Source organism: Poeciliopsis prolifica, unplaced genomic scaffold, assembly GCF_027474105.1.
Source record: "Poeciliopsis prolifica strain line A6 unplaced genomic scaffold, Auburn_PproV2 SCAFFOLD015, whole genome shotgun sequence".
In the NCBI taxonomy this organism is placed as follows: domain Eukaryota; kingdom Metazoa; phylum Chordata; class Actinopteri; order Cyprinodontiformes; family Poeciliidae; genus Poeciliopsis; species Poeciliopsis prolifica.
Window position 1 is genome coordinate 7,789,380 of NW_026562390.1, and position 27,523 is coordinate 7,816,902.

At 37.8% G+C, this 27,523-nt stretch overlaps 1 protein-coding gene across 4 annotated transcripts; it reads right to left on the minus strand.

The window, feature by feature from the left end:
* Positions 1 to 324: 324 nt before the first annotated feature.
* Positions 325 to 27,372, minus strand: LOC129366462 (AP2-associated protein kinase 1-like). Of its 4 annotated transcripts, none has more exons than XM_055040332.1 (20): positions 26,602 to 27,372; positions 24,894 to 25,012; positions 22,458 to 22,566; positions 22,035 to 22,177; positions 20,819 to 20,940; positions 20,206 to 20,287; positions 19,857 to 19,989; positions 19,647 to 19,750; positions 18,352 to 18,434; positions 18,025 to 18,185; positions 17,535 to 17,656; positions 17,021 to 17,368; positions 16,763 to 16,905; positions 15,895 to 16,094; positions 15,616 to 15,705; positions 14,678 to 14,767; positions 14,207 to 14,311; positions 13,529 to 13,690; positions 11,513 to 11,620; positions 325 to 3,287 (listed from the first exon to the last, which is right to left on the minus strand). In XM_055040332.1, exons 1-20 carry the CDS (start codon positions 26,768 to 26,770, stop codon positions 2,659 to 2,661), a joined length of 3,222 nt encoding a protein of 1,073 aa, XP_054896307.1. In that variant the 5' UTR covers positions 26,771 to 27,372; the 3' UTR covers positions 325 to 2,658. The 4 variants fall into 4 exon arrangements, with proteins under 4 accessions (XP_054896307.1, XP_054896306.1, XP_054896309.1 ...); XM_055040331.1 differs by having other exon boundaries at positions 15,616 to 15,708; XM_055040334.1 differs by lacking the exon at positions 325 to 3,287 and adding an exon at positions 5,886 to 11,242.
* Positions 27,373 to 27,523: the final 151 nt, after the last annotated feature.

Below are 27,523 nucleotides of genomic sequence, written 5' to 3' on the forward strand. Positions count from 1 at the left end.
GAAGCAGCTCGTGTCCAAAAAACAAAACACATAAAAGAAGAAACAGATTCTCCAGAAGGTAAGACGTCTGGCAGCAGAACCCTGGTGCTAAGATATTTTCTCTGACTAATCCAACTGTGAATTGTTTAGGCCTCATTCGATTGTTCAACACTTTGTTGATTTTTTTGCTACCACATGTTAGCAAAAAGTGATAATATTTGCATTTAGTCTGGACAATTTTTAATAGCACAGAATTTTTTTTTAAAGATTTTTTTATTTTCCAGTAAAGCAGAAAAAAACAACAACAAAAAACCCATAAGAAAACACTTTTATATCACTCTGGAACAATTTTGCCACATCTGTTTATTAATAGCATCACCTCAAAATAAAAAGTTACATGTCCATCAAGGCAGATACGTCAATGTTACTCTTAAAAAACTGGACGCCTCTCAAGACAAAATAAGAGTAATCATATAATGTTGAGTTTTTTTTATAACACTGGTGCTTAATCCTAAACTGGGATTAAATTTGAAAAAAGCTGTTTCCATTGACGCCTGCATGGATCGCCTGATGAGAAGCGAAAAAAGGCAAAAATGAAGGACAGGATAAAACTGTGGGTAAAATGAAGATGATTTACATTCAGAGATTTATATTAAAAGTGTACACCCACTTTTGATTGTTTTAAGACATAAAACACATAAAAATAAAACAACAGATCCAGAACATGGAGCTTTTAAAACTATATTAGGCTGATGAAACATTTAACTTTCCTTGGTTTTTTACCCCGTATTAGTTGAGCAGGTGATACAGTGTACACATCCAGGAATCTTAAGCCTGAGCAAAAACCCATTCAAAAAATATAACCCATTCAGAAGCCTTATATTTAATGTTTTATCACATAAAGAATCTAATCTGTGATATGCTGAAAAACCAAATTTATGAAACTTAGTTCACAGAGTAGACAGAAAAGTTACAAAACACACACTAAACTGTGTTTTATGCCCGTTTATCTATTTAGCCTGTAAACTGGGATTAGGATAATTAAACACTGACAACATCCAAGTCTCTGCTGAGCTGCTGAGATTTTTGGAAAATATATATTTTAAAAAGTGCTTTTAAAAAAAGAATTGTGCATATGGCTGGCAGTGACATGGTAACTTACAGCTCTCGTACTGAATATCGACAGGGAAACTACAAACATTTGGAAAATCTCCTAATACCGATAATAAAAGCATAATCTGCAGTTTATGTGTAAACAACAGGAGAGATTTAATGGGCTTAAAGCATGAGCCGACAAGCAAATCCTTCGGGCTGCCAAGAAACTGATGGTTTCTGGCACGAAGCACCAAAAGCTGGATTCCTCTAAATCCAAGTAAAACTTCTTAGTTGGATAAAAAAGTGATAGAAAATATCAACATTCACTCCCCGTGAAAACGGAGGTCATCTTAACTTGGGCCTTATAGTGATTAACTTCTTTTTGGGGACTGGACCAATAGTACAAGATACAACAACACTGTTTCACAGAAGCAAGACTTGCCTGGAAAAGCTTCAAATTTACAGCTTTTTTCTGATTAAAATGAGAGATATTGGCCCAGATATTAGGCCCACTGTCGTTTGTATAAATGAATGAGCAAATTACAAGGAAGTCATGTTTTTGTGGATGTCAACAAATCTCTGGAATAGTTTTGTCTGGATTTCTGACCACTTTTTGCTGGAAGTTCTTGAGTTATACACTGGGATGGTCCCTGTGATGCATTAAGTTTTTACATAAAGAACAGATGTGTAATTGAGAAATGCCCCTGGCCATGACGCTGCCACCGCCTTGTTTTACAGTTCGTACAAGCTTTGGAAGTCTCTTCTTGACATTTTATATCATTTTGGCCAAACCACTCAGCTTTTTCCCACAAAGCATTTGGCTTTCCCATGAGGGCAGCTGCAGTTATGCAGCGAGTCAAACTGAAATATAAAAATTTTAGAGTAGATGGTTCTTATTTTCTTGACAGACTGAATCCATGTTGATGTTAAATTTGAGTCACTGTGACTCAAAAGTATCTTTTACTTTGTACCTCTGAGGTTCCTGGGTTGTTATTTAACTTTGCTTTTATGTAAAAATATAAAAATGACAGTTTAGATATGATGGTTAAAATATACACAAAACTGGTTGTTCCAAGAGGATAAAGATGCCCAACACACATCACTAATGGATTTTGATGGTTAGCGCAGAATGACATTAAGCTTCTAGGTTTTCTCCATATTATATAAGTCTTCAGTCAGAGGTTTCTTGAGACGACCTGTAACACAGACTGCTACAGGAGATCCTTCCTTCACACAGCCATCAGTAGCTACAATGACTCTTTGAAGACAATTATATTAGTTTTTATTTTGGGATTATAAATACCTACATATTTGAGCCTGAATGTATAATTCTGACTATGTGTGGAAAAGGGAAAACTGCATGCAAACCTTTGCTCTGGAACATTGATTAATTACTTTTATATGAATATTTAATCGATAAATTAAGTTGAAACTGTTCATGAAGACTTGATATGGTGACTGAAAGCAAATGAGATGACTGAGGTAGAGCCTTAACCTTGAAACAATGTCGAACTTACATGTGGGATTTCAGTCATACTGCAGCTGAACTACATTTTGGCATTTTTTAAAGACACACTAATAAAACTAAGGCTTCCCTGGGGAGCATCTGGGCTGAAAAGGTGCCGCGGTGAATGGGTCATCCACAGCTTTTCCCACAATGGTCCAGGAATGCAGAGGGCCCACTGCCACTGAGCCCACGGCGGCCTGCCGACCGATCCTGGAGACGACTCGGTGCACTGCCACGGGCTGCTGGAGCAGAGGGGTCTCCGTGTGCAAGAGGGCGACAGGGTGACACTTTGTGCTGTTTCTCACTTGCTGAGTCCCGGACATGAATGTGTGAGTGTTAGCAGGAGCAGCTCTGTTGGTTTCCTGCCGCTTCCCAAACGGTGCCTGCAGGAAAACATCTGATGCTACAGCAGAATTATGGGATGCGGAAAAGGCGGAGACTCTGCATGCTGTCCCGCTTTCTTTCCTTTGCGGTTTAAACGGGGCCAGCTGGAAGACATCAGAGACGATGGCACTGCTTGGAGGAGGGTTAACAGGTATGAAATGACGGTGGGAGCAGGGAATGTGTGCAGGGCGGGGCTGAGCGCCACATTCGTCTGACAGCAACATGTGTTTGTTGGGGACACATGCAGCAGAGCTTTGACGGATCTTCTGCGCAGGAGCTGCAGACTGAGCAGAGTGAAGTTTGAAGAGCTCCCTCTGCAGGTCTGTGTGCGCAATAACAGAGAGAAAAGTGAGATTCTATTCTCTGAAAGTTTTGCTCAACTTACATTGTTTCTTAAAGAATCCCTAAACTAGAAACAAAAAGAATCTTGCAAGAAAAACACAAAACAGATAAATACAAATAAATGTTGTGATTTTTAAAAAATCTGAAGGATTCAACTCATCACAAACATTTTCACATAAATTTCAAAGAAAAGCTGAACACAAATTTACTGAGTATTTAATTGATAATTTAACTTATTAATATTGAACTGAGGTCCAAGCTGCTTCACACAACTTTTAACTGTGACACAAACACTGCACATTCAGAGTCTTACCTGTGTAGATTTACAGGACAATCCAAGCAGATTGTGAGTAATGTGACAATATTTAAACTGTTTTTCATCTTTGTCCAACAACAAAAATTCTCTCAAAGAAATAAAATAATACAATTATTTTCAAACTGCAAAGAAAAAAAACTATATATATATATGTATATATATATATATATATATATATATATATATATATATATATATATATATATATATATATATATATATATATATATATATATATATATATATATATATATATATAAAGAAGAGCACAACTTCACACAGTTATGCACACAAAAGTTCTCAATCTTCCAAAAGAAATCTGAGTTAAACAGAGTGGTTGTGAAAATATTCACACCCCTGTAACAATTTAATTTTGTTAACATTACAGCCATAAACATAAACAAAGCAGTGCATATTTTTCTGATGTGGAGGGAAAAGTATACTTGTCTTTTAAAATGTTTCATGCACAAAAATCTGAAAAGTGTTATGTCTCTTTTTCTCATACAAAATAAAATACAGTGGGATGAATAAAAGCAAATTTTATTGCTCCCATCAGTGAGTGTGGATGCTGTGCATGGGTTTAATAAAGCAGGTTAGTATGATAAAACATTATCACAAGCTTTGAATTTTTTATGCAGCACTGTTCAATTTAAAAGCTGAGGTGAAATGCCTCGACGTCAATACAACCAAGACATGGCTGTCCAGATAAACAGACGGACTGGACATGGACAGTGTTTCTCGAAAGAAGGAGCGCTGGTCAGATGGGATCTTAATCTTTCTTTCTATCCAACATGTAAATGTGTATTCGATGTCAAGAGTTTCACCTTCCAGGAGGAAGATGAAAACACAGAACGACCATGCGATGGTTTAATATTCAAGTGTTGGAGTGGCCCAGTCAAAGTCTAGACTAAAATCCAATGGAACATTTTGAGCTATAATTGTTAAAAGCTGCTGAAAAAATACTCTAACAGACATTCAAACATTGTGATTTTATATTTTCCTGCTTCCGTCAATAAACATGATGTTAAATTAATCTGCAGACTCCCGTCAAAGAAACCCAGCAAATCATTTGGCCCAGAAGTTCCAGTACAACTACAAAGGCAGAGCCACACAAGCTGTTGAATTTCAACAACCTGATTCTCTCATTTTCCAAAAGTGGAAGAAAACTGGCCAAGGTTGGAGCAAGATTATGATTTATTCACTGCAGCTGCACACAGGGAAAAATCTTGTCTTCAATCCAGCAACATAGAGGAAGTAGACATTTCCATATCTACCTAAAGTAGTGTCAGCAGAGGGTGCCATTACCACACCAGCAGAATCCAGGGAGGATCTTGAGGAAATTTAAAGAGATATGCAAACCTGAGCGTAACACCATAATGAACAGGCATTAGTTTGAGAGACAGAGCTAAAACTAGCTAACGTTCTGCGCTAATGTAACAACAAAGCAAAACCACTTCTGCACCTAAATAGGCGACACCCACCAGTGAGGAAGCTCTACATTTAAGTCACAACAGAAGAGCTGAATGTAAAGTGAAACACTCAGTCAAAGTCAGGAAATTCTCAGAGTGATTTGCAGAATTGAGAAGGTGGACATCTGGGAGCACATGAACAGCTTTTGGACAACCAGCTCATAACTGGAGAAAATATTATAATTTCAAAAAAGAAAGCTGGCCAGCAAAACCAAGCGAGTCTGGAAGTCAAGTCAACTAAATCTGAGCTTAAACGGCCTCAGATTGCACATTTACCAACGAAGGTTTGACATTACACACGGGCTGACATTTAATCTGCGCAATTTGAACACATTCACAGCAAAACAGAAGGAGAGAATGAACAACAAAGTGCTTGGGTTCAAGAACAGGAGAGGAGTGTAATGTCTTACAGAAAGTCTTACAGAAAGCGGTGTTGGTATTCTTTTTCTCCAACTTGTAAATCCGTAGTAAAGCACTTGAGAAAACTCACGTAACTTGATTAGGTTCATGCGTGCAACGCTGTGATCTCATCTGAAGAGAGTACCTCTTCAGATGAGATGCTCATTTCGATAAACACAATCTGAAATTAATTTATGGAAACCACATCATGTAGTGTATAGGGTCTACTTTATGTTGCTCCATGACATAAGATCCCAATCCAAGGTTGAGGTTTATGGTTGTAAAGTGACAAAATGTGGAAAAGTTCAAGGGGTATGAATAAATCTACCAAGCTCTGAAATCTGAAACACAGACCAACAGTGTTTGAGAAATGCAAGAATCAATAGTCAAAAAGTCAACATTCACATTTGTACTTTATTAGCCATCCCTTTATAATTCTTAAATTATCTCACAAAAATAGGAGCACACAGTATCACAGCTCTGACGCAGGGTTGGGTCATAGTGACAAGGAGGCATCTCAAAAACACTTGATAATGTCACATAGCTGACTGTTTTCATTTTGGGGAAAATGACAGAAAAAAAACAAATCTGGGGCTTCTGTTTCTCACCAGCTACTTGCCTTGCTTGGCTTTAGTAAATACAACAGCACACTAACGCTTACAGGGAAAAAGCTTGGGGACTTGCATAGGTTCAGACAGTAACTGCAGATGACTGACGTTCAGCAGGAAGTTCAGAAACGGGATCATTGGGTATATTAAGCCTCAAAACTGCACATGCTGCAACACCGCTAAATATAACAAGGCTTTTAAGATGGCTTCTTGTGATTGTTTTTTACTCAAATCTTCTGCACCATAAGGGAAATGTTATTAACAACTCAGTAGCTCACTCCATACTGTATCCTTTTGGCACAAACTTTAGATTCTGGGCTTGATATTCCTACGCTTGTCACTTAAAGGAGATCTATTATGCTTCCTTGAGCAGGTTGGGATAGGCCTATGGGTTGCACAAAATATGTTTGTTAAATTTTTTCATACAAAGTGATTCTTAAATTATGAGATTTTAGTATGGTGTCAGGTTCTTTCTATTTTGAACTCCTTTCAGAACGAGCTGTTTTAGGGCCTCTTGTCACATTAAATTCATGTATATGCTGCTGCTGGTCATGCCCTCTAACTCTTGTGAAAATGCCTACAAACAGATGCGCAATTATACAACCATACAGCTTTGAAAAGCAGAAGTAGAGCCTCCTGCACAACCAACAAGAACGCATCAAGTGATTTGGTTGACAACAAAAAACGTGTCTTTTTCAGCAGCCATTGCACGGCGCGTTCAGCGGTAAAACCAGCTCATCAAATGTGCTGGAGCTCCAGTCGGGTCGCTATGTGACATGCTGGGCTTCACTGGGCAACAGCACAGCGTTTGTTGAATGTGACTCGAATGTAAAAATCAGGAGGCTCATTTTCCAGACACCAAAGAACATTAGCCGGTTTTCTTGAGCTCTTGGTTTTTAGAAGCAGTTGTAGCCATTAAAAAAAAAAAAAAAAAAAAAAACGGAAACTTGGAACATGTGAGTTTTGCATAATAGCTCCCCTTTAAATGCTAGCTATATTTAAAATAATATTGCACGTGGATTGTTGAAATATGGCCAACTAACTTGTTAAACTTGGGCACTTTATTTACATAAAATATGGATAATTCTAAATCTCTTTCTCCAAAAATAAAACTTGTGCTTTTTTAATTCTGTTTTTAAAATAAAATAATAAACAAGTGAAAGTAGCCATTTTCATTGTAATCATGTATCACAAGCATGAGACCATTTATTTTATCCTACAGAAACATCTATACAGTTCTGACCTTCAGTAATGTTCATAATGCTGCGTGATAATCAGACTTCAGCCAGAGAGCTGGACCTTCAGACTGCCACACTCCACAGAGCCCCGAAGACATAAAATACAAGACGAGCGTTGTTTCTGTAAACTGTAAAAATAAACACATACTTCCGGAGAACGGGAGAGCAGTAGGTCAGCGAGCTGCAGGAGATGCAGCTCTGACCACCTGAGAGAATTTAGGAGGAGGGAAGGGGTCTGTGCTTTCAGAGGAGATTTAAGGACAAACTGACCAAATGCCATTTCTGCAGCAAACAAACAACAACACAAGAAGACTACTGGAAAAAAACACTTCAGAGTCCACACACGCACACTTATCAGAACACTGTATACCAGCGCATGGGATTGTAACATTCAACAACACTGCCATGCTTTTTGATATGAATCCTGTGATCACTAAAATGAGCCAAGAAAAAGCACAAAAAAAAAAAATCTAATGAAATGGGGCCAAAAATTCTCACAATTAAACTCCCCCTCTGTACACTTTCTGCTTTGAATAAAAAATATAATCGTCCACCTGTCCATGAGAACAGACACAACAGATTCACTTTTTTTTTTAACTTGAGTGGGATAAGACACGGGTTCGGGCCAAATCTTCCAGGCTGGACGGAGACCATGGTTAGCATCTATACATTTTAACTGTTTCAGAGCATTTATAACCAAGAAGAAAAATAAAAAGATCACATGTCTGCACAGAGGAATGACATTTTCAGATACTCTTTAACATTATCGAACAATTATGATGTTAAGAATCATATATAGATTTTTAATATAGACTAATATTTATTTCTTACATTCAATCTCTAACACTCTATTCATATTAACATGTATTAACAAGAAAACAATGTCATATATATATCTGTATATATATGACATGTACATCAGATTCACACATAAAGCAATATGTCTTCCACATGTAAAGCTTTATGACAATGACTTCATATATACGGTCTGGATAAGAGTCTGCAGAAATCTATTTACATAAATAAGGAGTAAACAAATGTGAGGAATGTAGGAGGGATTGGACAATGTGGACTAAATGTGCGAAAACAAAAGAGCGAGTGTGTGAAAAATATTCGTCTAATGAGATTTCTGTCAGTGCCATGAAATGATTGGAAAGTGTGTATATTTATATTTGCTACTTTTTATCTGCTAGGTCCTATTATTGTTAGTTTATCACATTATTATCAAGATTTCATGCATTTCTATAGAGATGGCACGCTGCTATAGACACACTGACTTCTGAGTTAGTTCCAACATGACCTTCCTTCAGGAAAACAACTTAAAATCTTCATCTTAAAAAAAGCAAAGTGGAAAAGACAAGAGCAAATATTATTCATACTGAGTGGCCTGATGTACAGCACCGTGTACAAATGTTGGCATGTCTGGTAAAGATGAAAATTAATTTATATGTTTAGGGCTGTTGTAAACGAATATTTTAGTAATCGCGTAATCTGCCAATTACTCTTACGATTAATCGAGTAATCGGATTAAAATAAAGATAAAATAAAACATTGGTAAATCTAACATAACAGCAGTATTACTATCAGATATTAACATCACTCCAGTTTTTTACATTTGAGCTTGTAAAACAATAACTTTTCTGTAGTTTCGAAAATTAACTCATAACAATAACAGCTCACTTTCTAAGTTGACCTGAAGAAAATTTATACAAAAATTATATTCAGTGAAATAATAAAGAGGCAAATACACTTATGAAAAATGTCTGTACTCCAGCTTTTCGTTTCTGTGTACATCTTCAGTTGTTTTAATAAATTAACTCTCACCTTGCCCAGACATTTATAGCTTTTGTTTTCTTGTTAGCGACATTATTTGACTCCGTTTGTCACACACAGAAACATCTACCAGCTACATGCCGCCGCTATGCGCTCCGCCACACATTTGTTGAGACCGAGATGATATGTAAATAAATTTTTTGATTCGTCCGTAAAGCTGCACTTAGGTTAATCATCTAAAGCTCAGCCGCCAACAGTGTTCAGTCTATCCGCTCACCTGCATAAATACAGGTAAGCGGTCTTCCCCGCTGTTCGCTCTGAACTGGCCACTAGGCAGCAGCTCCGGGAGGAGAAAAGCTGCCCTACTCCAGGCATCGCGCCAGTCATTTTAAGGATGCTTATTTGTCCCTGAAAAACGACAAAGACTCATATGTTATCATGAAAATCTTTCCAGGCTGAACTTGAAAACTGGACGTTATGCTGCTTATATTTAGCTTCGTCAACAACTCAGGCAGAAATGAGAGTGCTTCGCAACGCAAGTAATAACCTCACCGGAATATGGTGCACTGAATAATAAAACATAAATTAACGAAGCTTCGAGACAGATTTTCATCGAGGCACTCCAATCACTTGAGGAATCGTTTCAGCCCTAAATATTTTACTGCAGTAGCATGATCCCAACAGAAAAATTTTTGAAAAGTCCAACTTTAAATTTGAGTTTTTTAGTGAGCGAAATATCCCAAGAGAGTAAAGTATATTTAATGACAAAAAATGGCATCTCAACCAATATTTGTAGTTTATACTTTAATATTGTCATCGTACCTCTGAGATTTTGATTGGTAATACATGTTTTCGTTTTACTCAGGTGAAATGATGATAGAGTGGCAAGAGGCAAAAATGTTACTACTTTTAATAATGGGAAAGACAAGAAAACAAGCTATTCAAATGGGACAAAATGCATCTTGATCTTCTAATGTTCAAATCAGAAAATTGCTGTCTTAATAAACTCCAAACAGTATGGCCAAGATATTCATCGTAGATTTTTTAAATGTTTGATCCCAGTAAGCAGAACATGCTAATTGCAGTCAGAGCAACAATTAAACGTTTAATACGACTGGGTGTGTGGCAAATAAGCCAGGTACTCAAGCTAAACTTTCCACTTCACAGGCAGGAAGGAAGAAACATATTTATTTGAGAACTTTTTAAATCAAAATCATTACTAAGGGAGTCAATAATTATGGAGTGTGTCGTGCTTTGTCTTTGCTTTGTTGTTCTTGTCACTTTTCGGGTTACTCTATGGCACTTTAACGTCGTGAGTAATGATTCATGTTTCTGTTTTTCATGCAGCTTTAAAGTCGTACAGATCTTCCATCCCTCAGCTCAAACAAGTCTAACATTTATGCATCTGTGTGCAAATCAGGCTATATGACATCAGATTCAGAGATGTTTGGCTTTGTTAATTCAAATAAACCTCATCTGAATGAACGTTCAGCAAAATTTTTCATGTGTTTTTTTTTCTGTGCAAATAAACTCAGGGAGGAAAATCTAGGAAGGCAAACCACGACAAATTCACTTGTGCACAAGAACTACAACCACTTAAAACTATGGCTATTTCACATTACGACAATTATCTTTTTTTGTTTGCTATTAGACAAAATGCGGTATTCTTCAAATAAACTGATAACTTTTATCCTGATTGACAAAAAAAAAAAAAAGTATCATGACTAGTGTTTAAAATGGACGGTGAACTGGCTGCTCGTTCTCGGTGGATCATACATAATGCCTGGCGACTAGAACAAAGCTGAAATGTTAGTGTGAAGATGAGAGACGAAGAGATGGCGGATGCTGCTATCGATGAAAGAAAAGTAGGAATGAAGAAATGCTGACAGGTGAGGGATGTTTCTAAAATGAAGGGAGGAAGTCAGGGAGGGGTGCAGGGAGCTATCTACGTCTACACGGCTGATTGTTGTTATGCTATGCCGGACTATTATCCAGAGATACAGCTTCTATGAAGGAGGAAGGGGGGGCCATCTACAAGTCGATGAGCTGGTCCACCAGCATCAGGGAGCGGGCCAAGCTGGGCAGGCTGGATTCAGAACCACCACTGTTACTGCGCGAGTGGCCTCCTGAAACTGGCCGAAGAGACAAGGGGAGGGGAACGAGACGAGTACGGGCAAACAGAGGTGTGGTTGGAGGGAAGCACAGGGGTGGGAGTCACAACAGGCAAGGAAAACAGTCAAAAAGGAAGGAGGGAGAAGAAGGAAGAATAAATTTTTTTTACCCATTTACAGCTACAGCTTTTCCAAAAATTGCATCCCTACGTTTTTATTTGACCTATTTCATTTCAAAGATGACTTCAGCCACATAAGGCTTTCTAAGAATAAAAAACTTTAATGGCGTACCTTGGGAATTCTTTCGCCCTGTGACGGGAATAGGATCAAAGTCGTCCTCTTTTGCAGCCTCCGCACTGGCCGACTGGGCCTCAAAGTCCGAGATCAAGAGAGACGAGTCTGAAGATGATAAATAAAGCTCAGATCAACAGGGAAACGTTTGAAGGAAAACAATATAATGTAGAGGGCCACTGGGATGATGTTTTATTACTCCAGCAGCATAATGATGCCTCCTCCACATATAAATATGCACAGCAATTACAAAAAAAATTCCTTCTTTCTCTAAAATGATGCACTGAATCCAGGCTTTTTAAGACAAATAGATCTGCTGCTCTGTAAACATAAAAATTACGTCTGACGGCACATTATGAGAGGGAATTGGTGATTTGCAACCGGAGTCAGCTGCTGCACACAGTCAGGCTGTGATTCAGAGTTGGCAGAGTCAACACCATTTAAATACTTTTGTTCTGCAGCCAAGAACTGATAACCCCAGCTGTGCAGTTTTTAATTTGAGAGAGACAGCACAATTTTATAGACGACTCCTGACAGCCCAGGAACACTCTGCTACGTTAAAGACTTTAAACTTGATTAAACTGATTGAAAACTCATTATATAGGGAGAATCATTACTCTAATGTGAAGAAAAATACCCTGACTTTGAAAGAGTGAATCAAAAAAGTTTTACCGTTAGGGAGGTGCGATGATAAATGATATTAAAATATTGAAGGATGTTTAGTAAAGCTGTTGGTCTGAATTCAAAAATTATTTAGTTCTGGAGGACAAAATAGAGCAAAAATGTCACTGTTTGCTGAAATTTTCTATTTGATCCAAAATCCCAAGAGTGGAATCATAACAGTTCAATCAACATTTCTAAAAGGTTGGCGTCGATATTACACTCGAACTCAAGGTCTCATGAAGCGAGCCTACTCCCTTCAGATCTATGAGGGAATATAATGAATTGAGATGTCAATTCGTGTCATGATGGAGGTGCTCCTCAAGCACAATTTATCAAGTCTAAAGATTGCTCATGTCAAATTAACGATTCCTCCAGTGAGAGGAGAAATGAACAACTTATCTGCATGCTCTGAAAGCGCACTCTGCCGTCATTTGAGCAAACCAACTCGCGTGAAGGAAAAGGACGAAATGATCCTCAATGGGGAGTGTGTGCTGGTGTGTTTATGGTTGTGGAATTATGATCTTAAAGACTCTAAGACTTATTTGAAAAAAAGAAATGGTTTCACCTAAAGTTACAGGACAGTTTAGCAAACTCAACATGTTTGTGTTTGTGATGGTAGGAAAGAACAAGCCTCACACACTAAAAAATATAATTATGTAGGTGATGTTTAATGGTTGCTATAGAGACTTTGCATTGTCACTTTAGAGTCGCCTCCACATGAAGAAGATGGTTCCTCGTTAAGCTCAGTGACCATTGGCTGAAATTTATGAGCCTGAATCGCATCGTTTTTATACCCCATATTTAAAAAAAATTATCACTAATTTGTAAATAAAAAGTTCTAGAGACTCTGATCAACGTCAAACCAGCATAAATTAGAAACAGTTACTGTACACTTATTTCAAAGGATTACTATGTTAACTAACAAAAAAAATCCTAAAATAAGACTTTCTTTAATCCTAACTGAATAAATATTCTTCAAAAAAGGATTGGATTTGGTTACATTGTTTGGTGTGAGATTGCATTACTGCAATATACATAATTTATCAGATTTTTTAAACCCACTTAGGAATCAAAAATACTTGGCTAGAGAAGCAGCATCTCATCAATTGGCATCTAATCCACTGGTGTTGATGCATTTCTACCTCTGAGAACCTACATATTGTAAATTATTCAATACCAGGTTACTGCTTACTTTCTTCATAGTTTACTCTTTAAAAAATCTGAATCAATAGTTCTTTCTTTATAGGATAGAAACAAGCATATCAGAGCACATCTGTCAAAGGTATTGATACTTCACTGAGTGACTTTAAATCATCACCAAGCAGAGTATGTTTACAGGCAGGAGCTTTTTACCCCCTTTCGGCTGTACTGAGTCTCCAGACAGCAGGCTGAAATCATCCAGAGTAGAGGTGGCGGAGGTGGGAGCGGAGGAGGCAGAGGAGGCGGCGCTGCCCGGTGCAGCGGGTGGTCCGGAGATGAGAGACCCGAGGAGAGAATCATCTGCAGTGAGAGGGTCTGGGACGGGTGGCAAGAAACCAAACCAAAAATCGGCACAAAAATGGCATCTAGTTAAAAAAATATCTAAATTCTCACTTTGATATGTTTCATAATTTTACATGCTTGTAAAAGATATAAGCTGTTAAAAGTCCAGTTTTTATGCTGTATGTTTAACGTTTATAGAATAACAAGTGATAATGTGGAACTATATGGCCACCAGGGGCAGCAGAGAGACAAACTAGGAAAAAGATAAATAAAGAAGCCAGTTTATAAATTCTGTTGATTCATTTGAAGCCAGTTCTTTCACACATATGTCATTTCACCTCCTGTTAATATAAAACTATTGATTCCTTCACTCTTTCTTTACATAGCGATAAGAAGGTTTGCACTTGATAACATTACTGTGTCTGTTTGGGTTGAATCGAGCTGCAGGTTAACCCTGTTCTGTTTTTAATGCAGTCAGCCCTGAATGATTTTTTGTTTCAGCCTTTTTTGGTTTGAAAAATGTTTAACAGGTAAAAAAAAGACTTGTACCTTTCACAGACTCCACAGACCCTCCAAAAGGATCAGACAAGGACAGCAGAACAGGAAGCATGAGTGAAGATGTGTCAGGAGATTTGAGACCTTCGATCAGCTTCTCTGAAGGCCAGAAAAGAAAAAAGTGAAAAACCTATGCACAAATATTGTGTTCTTTGTAGGTCAATGTCAAATTCATTCAAACTGCTCAGAAAAAGATGTGAAATGTGCTTAAGATTAAATCAAATTGGCAGAGTTCGAATGGATGGGTGGATCATTTAAACTAGTGGTTCTCAACCTTTTTTGGGCCAGCGCCCCCTATCCATTATCTAGAAACAATATTTGTTTCCTTTTTACTCAGATCTAGAAGCTCTTCATACTTATTGTGCAAATGTCTCAGTTGTTGTAGTTAGTTCTCAAATATTTAAATAAAGATATAAAAAACATTCTTATTTTCTCATATTTCACTAGAAAAACATGGACATTTACCTGGAGCATCTGACAGTTCAAGAGTATTGAAAGGATCTGGAACAACCAAAAGAGAGGCTCCTGAGTCCAGAATAGCAGATGGCCTTTCAGCTAGGAGACAGAGATAAAAAGGTTCATGTATGGCATGTAATAACAGATTATGTCCAATTAAATATTCAGATGATTCTGCAAACTGAGACCAAAAAGTGTTGTATTTTCATTGTGCAGTACTGCTTAAATGATAGAGGAGTTTAAATCGCTCATTTTGTCATCATGGTATCCATCTGTGTGATCAGAATGGCAGCACTGCTTAAAACAACAGACTTGTTAATAGATTTTATGTAACTCATCTTCTAGTTAGATGTGTAAATATAAACTTCTTATTTGTTTAAACTTCCCTTTTTTTAATAACAACTAGAATGTCATTAGTATTAGTCTGGATTGCAACTTTTCTATTTTCCCACTACATTATTTTTTTGTTTTAATTCATATGAAGCATTTTGAGTTTCCTTGTTGTTGAACAAATAAACTTGATCATGATTTAGCTTGCTTACAAAAGCAGCCTTCGCTTGTTTTTATAAAATACAATTTTTGAGCCCTTTGACATGAAGATTTGTGTAAAATTAGAAGTTTCAATAAAAAAAATTCACACACAATACCGGCAAATAAATTTGACTTAAGTTTTAACAAATTTAAACATTGTGACAAAAGATTTTTGAGATGCAAACTTTCGCAAAGTGATTAGTATAGAGTTCTGTATATAGTTAAGGGAAACATGTGCAGGTTCATATGTTTTCTTTCTGGATTCTCCATTTTGTTTGACTTTCAGCCAAAAACTCTGAGCTCTTGTCTCTAAACAACAACTTTACAGCAAAACAAAGAGTTATGATGACTAAAGCGTCTCACAGATACACAGCTAGAATTCTAAGCAGGTAGGAAAACTCTGAATTTGTAAATACCAGTTTCTTGAGAAATGTTTTCCACAGATGAGGCCTGCAGACCTGGAATCAGCTCTTCAGAAGGTGTTACCTCAGAATCTGACACCATGTCTGCTTTTAAAAAAATAATTATCATTCATTCATCAACAAAAGACAAAAAAAACTCAGACTAATTCTAACCTTTATTAAATGATATATTTGCTTTCTTTCCACCTCTGTAGCACAATGCATCTTGTCCGTGACTCATGGTGTAACTAAATCTTTAAAATGTTTGCTAAAAAAATAAATATTACATTCTACCTGAGGACTTTTTGTCATCAGCTTTGAATTCGTCAGCTGTGAAGCTGGAGAAGTTGTCGTCATCAAACGGGTTCCATGCAGGCTGTGTGGGGGTGTTGGAGGAACCAGAGGAAGGGACAGTGGCTGCAGCTTTGTTTTGGTCCTGAGCTGCATCGCAAAGTCTCGGCTGAACAGTGGTGTTTGGTAGAGATACATGTGATCTAAAAGAAAAAATATATATGCATATATATTTTTTGAATGCAAATCAGCTTCAATAGTGATTGAATGCAAATAAATTGTTTTTCTGTCAATTCCTAAGGTTGTATAAATGCTTCGATATCTAGATTCCTTTGTTCTTTTAACTTATTTTGAAATGTAAATATAACTTTAGGATTTTTTGGCAAATATTTTAAACTATTTTGGCTTTGTATGCTTCCCACAAAGATAAGACAATTTGCGTTTGGTCAAATTATTTCTTAAACAGTAAATTTGAGGTTTTATAAAAATGCTATTTTTATCAAAGATTTGAATGAATTTGTGAGTTCGTGACCGACTAGGAAGATGGTTTGAGTCGTTACCTTTCTAAAAAACCCAGCAGCGAGACTTGCAATGTTTTAATTGAAATGAAGAAACAAAGTCAAATGTAATTAACCTTTCTTCTGGCTGAATGTCATTTGTATTTAAAATAAAAATATGACAACATCCGCTTTTAGTTACCAGTTTTTGGTGATAAAAATTCACCTAACAAAACATGTCTGGACCCTTTTGGAATCAATCTGGAATTATTTTGAGCAGCGGTTAGATGAAATAATCATCCACAGAATGATCTTAAAATAAATTTAACATCTTCAACTTAAAATATTTCTAAATTCTTAAAAGTTGCACTTACTGGCTGAGAGCAATGTTTTCATTATCCCCCTGCAGCAGCTGTGTGGAGTCACTGACAGGAGCTGCAGCACCATTTGATGCTGCATCACTCGGCACACGTTGGTGACCTCGGTCCTCAGATGTCTTTGGAGTCTCAGGTGGAGTCTGCTCAATAGAGAAAGAGAAATAAATGCGTAATGATCAGAATTATTTTTATTACATATTTGACTTCAGGAAACGGACAGAAGACGTGAAGGTCAGAGGTTGCTTGGCCTCTTACGATCTGAGCTGATTTTTGGCTGGTCTCAGCGGAAGCAGGCTGACTTGGAGCTGGTGTCTCCTGCTGCGTAGCTGCTTCTGGTTGTGCCGGAGACGCCTTGCTCGGAGAGGGTTGAGCGTCCGGCGGCTGAGTCTGACCCGGTTGTTTGCGACGTGCTGGACGCAGAGGTGCGGCAGGGCTAGATGGAGTCTGCGCTGCCTGTGGAGGAGCGGCGCTAACCACAGAAGAAGAAGGCGTGGCCTGTTGCTGGGATGTTGGCTGTGCTTGTGGTGCAGCATCAGCTTTCGCCACTTGTGATGCTGCAGAGGCTGCCGTCTCTGCTCCAGCAGCTGCAGTCGGCTGCACAGTCTAATGCACAAATATATGTAACACGATATGATACTCCTGAAGAAGAACCAGGCCTTTTTACTAAATAACCACAATTTTATCTACATTTTCAGATGGGATAATGAAGATGATTCATCATTTCACAAGAAAAAAAAAGAAGAAAGTTTTCCTGAGTCACGGTCTGTACCTGCTTCTGTGGAGCAGCAGCCTGATTTGCGTTGGTTTGTGTTTGAATGAACGGCTGAGCTGACGTCTGTGCCTTCTGTGACTGGAGAGCTGCAGCTGGCTGGGAGAGGTCTAAACTGACTCCTGCAGGGTGACACACAGCACATCAATCAGTTTCCATTCTACACATAAACATACACAGTTTCATATAAAACTTAATTGAATTCACAGTAACATGAATCTTATTAAAAGGTTTGAGGCTGAATAATATCATTAAATAAAAGCTCATAACTCAAACCTGATATCACCTGAAGCAGTGATACAGAATTTTAAAAAAGCAGACGCTTAGTTAAACTACTTTAATTTTCAAATCCATCACCATGGGTATTTCATCTGTTCCTATTAAGACCTGCTGCACTTGACACATGCTGTAGGATTCATGCACTTATGTCATTCTTATCAGAAAGTTTTGTTTTTCTGGTGATAGAAACAGAGTAATGTGAAATACGTACCCACAGTCTGAGCTGCGGCACCAGAGAGATTAGCTCGCTTGCGAGGGGTGAGGGCAGCCGGCTGGATGGGTAGGATGCCAGCAGCGGGCTGGGTGTGCACGGCTTTGGGCCTCTGACGAGGGGTAATGGAGGTTTCAGTGGTGGGAATTGGATCTGTGAGTCTGATGACAAAAGGAAGCATAATTCCCTTCTCGTTAATCGTGGAAAAAACACTGTTAAGATAATTATTTAATGGGTATCGTGATACTGACTGTAAGTAATTAGTTCCACAAAATGTGGTATCACTACAGCTTTAAGGGTATTACAGAGTAATGAGGTCATGCTTGCCTGGGCTTAGTCTGGCTCTTCTTTGCTGCAGCAGCCTCACTTGCTTTGATTGGCTCAGGAAGTGTGGAAGGAATCGGAGAATTCTAGTTTGTGAAGAAAGAAGAAAATATTGACAAGGAAATGTGCATCAAATTTTGAATGAAATGTAAAAAATAAAGCTGAAACGTTGTTGCTGTGTGGACTCTTGCAGAGATTCTCTAAGATGACTGACTTACTGACCTCATTGGGTTTTTAAGGTCAATCATGAAAACCAAACAGCACTTAAGATTCCTCAAAAATAGAATTGAAAAAAAAATGTTTCAATAATGTTTGAAATTTAACTTTGCTAATGTTAATCTACAGATCATTGCAGATGGTATTTATTCTGATGTAAATATTCTAATCGAAAATTAGTTATGGGCAGAAAATCATCATTATTAACAGAAATAAAGGTGTTCTAATATCAGTTTTTGTTTAATTAATCTTTATAATGTGTTTCACTTGGCAATGGATACTGATGTAAAAGAAACATTTAAAAAATGTTTAGCTTTATTGAGTGGATTAAGCAGCTACAATTTTTTAGTTTGCTACAATGTTTACTTTTAAATCAGGCAGTAACTTTAAGCTGAATCACTTTACATAATCTTGTTTTCCACAGGAGAATGGTAGTGTAAATAATTATCTACTTCTATATATATCACATAATGGCGAAGATGATTTTGACATTAGAGATGTCTTAAGTCAGTAAAACTCTTCCTTCGTCTTGCTACATCTCATACTTCAGGACCAATTACTCTGGATTTTGACTAAGATATCATATTTATTTGACTTACTGGACTGGGAATCTCTGTCCTCCTCCTGTGGCTTTGCTTCCCTGCCTTTACTTTGTAAAAAAGTAGGCTAAACAGCAATCTAACATTGTGCATGTTAGGCCTTGTGTTGACCAGAGCCGCTGTTTTTGTGGAGTATGCACATCCAGCCCATGTGGCATATTTGTGTGCCACATGGGCACCATGTGGCATCAGGAAGTCACCATGAGGTCTGTGGTGCAACATTGTTGTTTGTTTCTGTGTGTGAAGTGCATTGCATGCATGTGGCTTGTATTTGTGTGGGTTAGGTTCATCCCGGCTTTGTGCGCCACAAGCATGATGCATGTTGGGAATGTGGCTGTGTTGATAGTTTTGTGCATGCCCCCTGATAATATCCTCCTGATTTTAACATTTTTACTTCCACGTTAAAAATACTGAAATATACCTTTAAGACTGCCATTTCTTTCCATAATTGATCAAATATCTTGGTTACAGACAGAGACTCACCTTCACGTTCTGAACAGGGCAAGTTCGCTGAGCTAGTTTAAAAGCAAAGTAGGACACCTGATAGATATCCGGTCTTTTATCAGGATCTGGTTCCAGCATGTAGCCTAACGACACATAATGTAGAAAAAATTAAACTCTCCAGAAATTAAATGACAAACAAGAAATCTGGACCAAGCAGAGAGCAAAGAATGTTATCTGACAGGTACTAACGAATGAGGCAGTGGAGATCGTAAGAGTAACGGGAATTATCTGGAATAGTGAAACTGCCATCACAGATGGCCACCTGGCTTTCACCAAAGGGGAGAGTGAAGAAGCACAACTTGTACAGCAGACAGCCCAGCGCCTGGAGAAAAAAACCACATGCACACCCAGTGACAGGAGAAAGAAATGGATGAGTCCAGAAACACCAAAAGCTGAGAAAACTGTAATAGTCATTTCATAAAATCAGTGCGATTCGTACTAACTTTGTAGATGTTATTGGTTTATTTGTGATTGACAATAAATACAATCACATTGTGATTAAGGTGTTATTGTCACAAATAATATTCATCCTACTCACCCAGACATCAGCCTTTGTAGTTATAATCTTATTGTTGTAGAGGTTCACCATTTCTGGAGCACGATATGATAAAGTGGTGTACCTAAGACGAAACATTAAAAATAGTAGGAATATCATATTTTATGTGCCACAGATTCTGTAAACATAGGGCTTTGACTATACGCAATACAAGTTATATATTACATCAATGAAACACTGCAGATTCTAGTTGTTGTGAAGTTAAGAGTCCGAACAATAACAAAAATTGTTAATTTAAACATAGTCTCTTTAAAATTAGTACAACTTAAAAGTTTTTAATTTGTATTTTTATATGATTGACCAACACTTAGTAGAAAATCATTGAGAAGGGAAAGGAAATTATAGTTTTTTTTAAATTACTTCAAAATAAAATCTAAAACAATGCAATTTGCATTCAGCATCATTTAATCTGATACCCAAACATAAAATCCAATGCAAATAATTGTCTTTAGAAGCCAGTAAATAAATAATAAATAGTGTCTAAGTTCATTTTGTTCTCCATGGCTTTTAAAGGTTGTGTAAAAAAACAATTGAGTTACATTATTTACAACAAGCACTCATGAAAGAAAGCTTGAGATGTTAAAAAGGCACAAACTTTTTGATTTCTTCCTCCACTGCTGCTACTCCTTCGGTCTGTGGGTTTTGGAACTTGTTTGTGGCGCTGCCAAAGTCACACAGCACGTAATGACCTTTGTCATGCAAGAGGATGTTCTCCACCTGTGAATGAGTGAACAATTATTTTACTAAGAGATCTTCAGAAAAGGCTTTGTTGTAGACAGTAGTGTTTCCAAGCAAAGGATTGATTTGAAGCATCAATTAATCACCAGGATAAAATCAGATACAAGGCTTTTACTTTGGTAAAACAGGCATCTGCGATAACATTGAGTAAATTGTACCGATTCTCTAGAAGGACTGTGGAATCTACCAACATTCAGCTCGATTGATAAACAGTAAACTAAGCACACACACACAAAAACAAGTACATTTTCTAAACCCGATGAGGAGTGATTGTTAATTTTCTTTCCAGATATAGCACATCTCTTCCAACAACTTGGAGCTCTCCAAGTAGTTGAAAATGTTATAATTATATTACTGCAAATGCTTCATTTTTAACACAATTTTTCAACATGAAACTTGAAAATACTTAGAATGTCATCAATTGTAGTTTTGGGAGAAAAACAGAAACGGGCCTATAAAACTGTAATAGTTATATCTTCAAAAGATAAAGTAATCAATCACATTAAACTACTGTCACCTTCACATTACAGCATACAAGGTTGAAGCAACGGTGAAAACAAACCCTTCACAAATTAAGTGAAGTTTTTTTACATTTCTACAGTGAAAACGTCGTATTTCCATTTTGCTCAAAACTACTGAGAGACTAGGATTTGAAATCAATGCAGCTACACGGCTCTAATTGCAGCAGGTGAAGTTATTTCAAGCATGCTAACAAGTTACATTGTCCTCTGCTATTAGACGAATGAATAATTAAACGAAGCTTCCTCTCACACCAACATACTTATCACTGCTTTTCAAAGGACGTCTCAGCAGGGTGATTCACAGAAGGAGCTGCTGCTGGGTTAACACAATTACACTGGATGTCATCTTCTTCAATATGCAGCACACAGTGGTACATTACAGGGTATTAACACATTACAGTTCAGAGAACCACCATTCACTGTATTTAAGACTTCATTTTGCAAGAAGTGTTTTATTCCAGGGCAGAACGGACGCAGGGTCGCGTTTGTGTTAGAATGATTAAATACTTAAAATAAAAACAAGGCTTGTTAGAAAGCAGCTAAAGATTTCACCTTGAGGTCTCTGTGGACGATAGGCGCCTTGCGCTGATGCAGGCGAGATACGGCATCGCAGGTGTCACAGAAGATCTGAAGCACCTCGGACTCTGTGAAGCCAGTTTGAAGTCTCTGATTCATCAGATTAACCACCTGCCCTCCTGTAAAATAATACTTGAAAATGTAACAAAGCAAACCATAGGATATTTTGCTCTAATACTTAGGCCTGTAACAGTAACAAATTTTGCTGGACAATAAATTGTCCCAGAAATTATTGCGATAAACAAGACTATTTTCATCTGATATAATGCTAATGTCATCATAATGCAAGTTTCTTGCACACCGTAAATAAAATGGATAATGATGTCTCAGTGAACAAACTTGGCAGGCATCTAAATCCATAGATTCTCATTGATAAAGGCATTCCAGCACAACCCTCACCTTTGCAGTAGTCCATCAGTATGAGAACCTCCCATACATCTCGGGATCCCATAGCCGTGATACTGGAGTCCAGATAACCAACAATATTCTTGTGGCCAACAAAGTCTTTCTGCAAGAATAACAAAAAAAAAAATGCACCATCATTAATACACTACAATGCACAAAGATTACACCGAAAAACTCAGCAAGAATAAACTGCTTTCTATTGTCAAATATAGAAATATTACTGATGATGTAACATAAAGTTATTTTCTGCAAAAGTTGCAGGTTAAGTTGAACTGTCAGTACGTAATGCAATGCAGCTTGAGGCTTTTCCCTACAAATGGAGCTGAAATAGGAAGCTGGAATCAGGAATCTATTAAGTAATGAAAAAGATTTCAAGTACTCCTGCTGAAGGTGAACCACCGTCTTTGTGTGTGAGACAAGTGAAAGTGAGAAGCGAAACTAAGAGAGCCTGTGAGGTTAAGAAAGCAATCATGGGCCAACAACATGTATGATTCCACTGGAAGATTATGGATTGATAGGATCTGGCTTGTTTGTAATCTCAGCGTCCATTGCTTCCTTCCTTCCTGAGTTCCTCAGCACAAAGAAGACAAAGTCTTATGTAGACTCTAAACTCAAAGAAGGCTTCCAGACTTTCCAATATTAACATTCAGTCAAACTTTTTGCCATGACATCAAGGCTATAATATTCCATAGTGCAGAAGTTAGTGCATGAGAAAACAGAAAACATTTTACCAGTGTCAGCCTGAGAATAGAAACAAACCAAAAAATAAGGCAAAAAAAAAAATTAAAGATAGTCCTTGTTTTTAGAGGGACAACTAAGATTATTAGACGCCAAATCTGAATAAGGTTTATTGGTAAAATAAGTTTTCATGTGCTATAAAAAATTCCACACAGTTTACATACTTAACCAATATTACATGGATTTTATCTACTGTCAACATGAAATCCTACTAGTTTCCTTTTGTGTTCTGAGGCAGAACATCTCAAAAGCCCTCATTATTCATGGTTATGGTTCGTTTGTGTTAGATGGATGGCTGAGTCAAGAAAATCATTCAAGAAGTTTCAAGAACATACAACAAAAGCCCTGAATGTACATAAATCTACAGGCAGAGGCAAAGTTTTCAAGTTTAAAGGCAAAGGAGTAAAAAGGAGGAAGGACAGTGTCCAAAAAGTGCCATCAGATTCATCAGGTGGTCAAAAATGTTCAATTGAGGTTTCGATTTCCACAAGTGACCAGAAAGAAAATAAAGAATTTGCAATTCTAGAAGGAAAGAATCAAATCTGAGATTCTTTGTGGCCATTGGATTAGTATTAAGTCTGGGGGAGGAAGTATGACATTTAAGCTAAAGAAAACCCTGACAAGTCACAGGGAAGCATGGCAGTGGCTCAGTGATGTTCTGGCACCGTTTCATTTTCTATGACTTTGCGTGTCGAAGGCAAAATGGATTCAAATAGGTATCAGAAAATCTAGATTCTCATGCTGCTGTGCAGTTTGTGAGGAAGCTAGTGCTGATCTGAAAGAAAACATTGTGGAAGACACTAGAAAAGCCATCATAGTTGTTTGATGAGCTCAACTGAATATCTCTGATTGGATTTGAGCAATATATCTGTAGTTTGCAAAATAAAGAAGATTAATGAACTGGAGATTTTTTCCCCATGAGGATTGAGATAAAGTTACTGAGGAACAATGGCAGAAGATGTTCGTATCCCATCTGCACTCGATCATGACATCTAAAAAGACTCCACAAAGTGTTTCAAATGGAGGGTTTAAATCATTTTGAGACTGTATAAAATAAAAGAAGCTTCTACAGTTTGATTTGAAGTACTTGTATGATTAGCTGTTTGGAGCAGCATACATTGTTAAAGTTTGATTTGTTTACTACAAATAGCTAATAATTTGTTTGCTTCACCAATACACAAAATTTCAAATGGGTGTTAATTCATGTAAGGGGCTATACCAGTGTAAATGTAAAAAACATTTTTAAAATGTTCCTACATCAAAACAACTAGAATTCCTACTCCTGCAGTGAAAGTGCTGCTGTAAAGTTTTGCTTCCCCTCTGACAACAAACGCCAGTCAGATGATTCAAGAAAGAAAACCACATTTGCTTTTCCCTCTGAAATAAAAACACCAGATAATTTTTCTTTTATACATTTGTTTTAAATATTTGTGTTCATACAATAACACTGGTTGTGTTTTGTTTTTTTTTCCAAAATCAAAGTTATCGTAGTCTGAAAACTTAAATACCAGTTAATTTTTGTTTGTCATGCTTGTACTAAATTCAGCACCTTGCTCGAGGAAGGCATTCTGCATGGGTTTCTCTTTATAAACACTTCTGTTTTTCCTGTTGTTCTCACGTGTGGTTTTACCCGAACCACAAAAAGCAAAGCATGAGAACAAACAATGAAAACGTTTGTCCAAAACCACTCACCATAATCTGAATTTCCTGCTTGCACACCTGCAGATCATGCTCATTGTTGACGTACATCCTCTTCAGGGCACAACGCACCCCTTGGTTTGTTTTCACCAGGAACACAATAGCAAAGCCACCTAGAATAAATGAAAAAGAAGAGTTGTCACATTAAACCGTCAACCAGATATGATAACAAGCAGACGGAAATCATTAGCATTAGATACAGATGTAAAATTCAGAGTAGATTTACAAAGTACTCAACTCCACAATGACGTTGCACATCAAAGCTTTCAGACTGCATCTCTGTTCTAGCAGATGAGCCTTTTTTTTGCCTCATTATGTCAAACAACTGTCAGTGTTTGTCCTTTACATCAGAACGAAGGATCAGGACCACATGGTGCTGCCTTATAGCGTTATCTATTAGTCATGTCGTTGCTGGAGGGTTAAAGTAGAGGCCTACAGTGAGGCCCAACCATCTGGTACGGCTCAGGCCGCATATTCATTCTGCTGAGTTTAGCTGCGACACTCTCATCAATTTCAGACAACCACAGACAGATCTGCATGGAGCATATCAGATGACGGATGAGGATATAAATAAGATTGTGATGCACATAATAAGGTAAACATATACATTCTGATTAGCTGAGCTGACTCATATCATAGGAACCTTGGAAAATTGTTTTCAAATGCTTGATCAGATGGAGCCCAGACACACCACACTAAAAAAGGAAAATGTGTTTAGTTCATAAAAAAAGAGAGAACTACAGATCTGAAATGTTTAAGTCAATGATGCCAACTTTATCTCCAGATCACAATTACAAGAAACAAAAGTTGACTTCACAATTTAGCCAAACAAAATTAATAAAAATAACAAAAAAAAAATGAATGAAAAAACATTTTAAAAAAGGGCTTTCATAAAACAATGGAGTTAAATTTAAATTTATGGACTCAGAAGTAGGAATATGTAGACAGGTGCACAATGTTTGACAGCAGCAAATGTAGTCCATGTTTCCTCTATGCAATTGATTCCTTGAGGGTGCATTAGTTCTTTTCTTGCTTTCCTGCATTTACACAGACTAAACAATTAAACTACTTGGGGGTGTGGAAGGTGTGTTATCCTTCTAGCTCCAGACAGGCTTCAACAGTCCAGCATCAGCATTTTCACCTCATGACTCTAGGTTGCAATTTGCTTACCGCTGCTTGTTAGAGTGAAAATGACAGTAGCTACTGTAAACATTCATTTTGAGAGCATAAAGCAACTGCCTGGCGCCTGCTAGTATCCATCTTTGAACCATAATAGCAGAGTAAAGATAAGAGAAACGGTGAGGAGCTTTGTTTAGGTACAATAAATTAAAATGTTTGTGATGCCTGTGTGGCAGACATAGTTCTGTTGTAGTGGTGTTAAGTGTCTCAAAATGAGAAAAACACACAAGCCCCTATCAGGCTTTCTGCTCAGGGCAGCAGGGCATGAGGGGCGGCATGAAGCAAGCAAACAAAAAATGCTTCTTACTCCCTGAATGATTGTTTTTCATCCCCAACTGTTAAAGACATAAAGTCTCTTTGGTGGGGAGTAAAGGTCTGGATTTTGTTCTGATGAGCCCAGAATGAATCATCTGTTATTCACTATGTTAAATATTTTAGATAATTAAGTTATTCTTCTTATTTTTGTCAGAAAAGAGTGACCTGAATGACACGATCTGTCTGTTCTGTGGACTCCCTCTCTCACCTTCAGCAATGATCTCCTCCACTGTGACTTGGTGCCGCCCGACAGTGAAGGCTCTGCCAATGAAATTTCCTCCGGCGTGACTGGACCCAGAGCTGCTGCCCCCTCCTCCTCCTCCAGAACCAGGCCCGGAGCTCACCAACTCCCGACGGGAATCAAAGAACTTCCTCATGATGTCGAAATGACAGCAGGGAAGAAGAAGTGGTCCTGGCCCTCCTGTCGCTGTGATGTGCTGGCTTGTTGCAGTGATATATTATATCCCCGGATCCTCGTGTAAACTTATCCAGAGTCAAAAAAAATATGCACGCAATACCTCTTTCACTTGTGGTGATGATGTGAGATTCTTTTAGGGGAAATTTCCCATTTGTTCGCCAACACAAGCCAGCTGGTGATAACTACAGAGCGGTTATGTAAGTGTATTACACCGCCCAGGAGGTTAAAGCATCTCCGGAAAAGTGCTCCTTTTTACCAACCAGCCAGCTGTTCATGGTCGGCTGCTGAGGAAAAATAGGTCCATCTCCATCTCGTCCAGCCGTTACCGAGCTAGCTAAGTGCTAGCTGCTAAGGCGCTATGACATTTCGTGTAAGGTTATCCAGGTTATCCTCTGAAGAAAACGTCTTCAAACGCGGCGTATCCTTCGAGTAACTGCGACAGCGATGCCCAGAAAGCCGTTTCCATCCTTCAGGAAAGTGCAGCGGCGGTTTGTTGCCTCACAGCTTACTGTCTGTGGGGCTATTTAATTTCTTCCATTTGTGTGTGTGTGTGTGTGTGTGTGTGTGTGTGTGTGTGTGTATAAATATATATTTATATATGTATATATATAAAAACTATATGGTTTCCGTTGGCTGACGCCTTCAGCGCAGGGCAGCCCCCAATAAGCGTCGAGTTGAGAGGAGACGAATCTGCGTCCGCTGCAAGTATGTA

Bases quoted from the DNA above. Each gene is read 5' to 3' on its own strand.
- LOC129366462 (XM_055040331.1), bottom strand. From the start codon at position 26,770: ATGAGGAAGTTCTTTGATTCCCGTCGGGAGTTGGTGAGCTCCGGGCCT. The intron at 20,941-22,034 runs GTGAAATCTTTA...ACTCATTCACAG, and splicing joins TCGTCCACAGAGACCTCAAG to GTGGAGAACATCCTCTTGCA. The intron at 3,288-11,512 runs GTACGCCATTAA...TTGCGCACACAG, and splicing joins AGGGCGAAAGAATTCCCAAG to ACCTGCAGAGGGAGCTCTTC.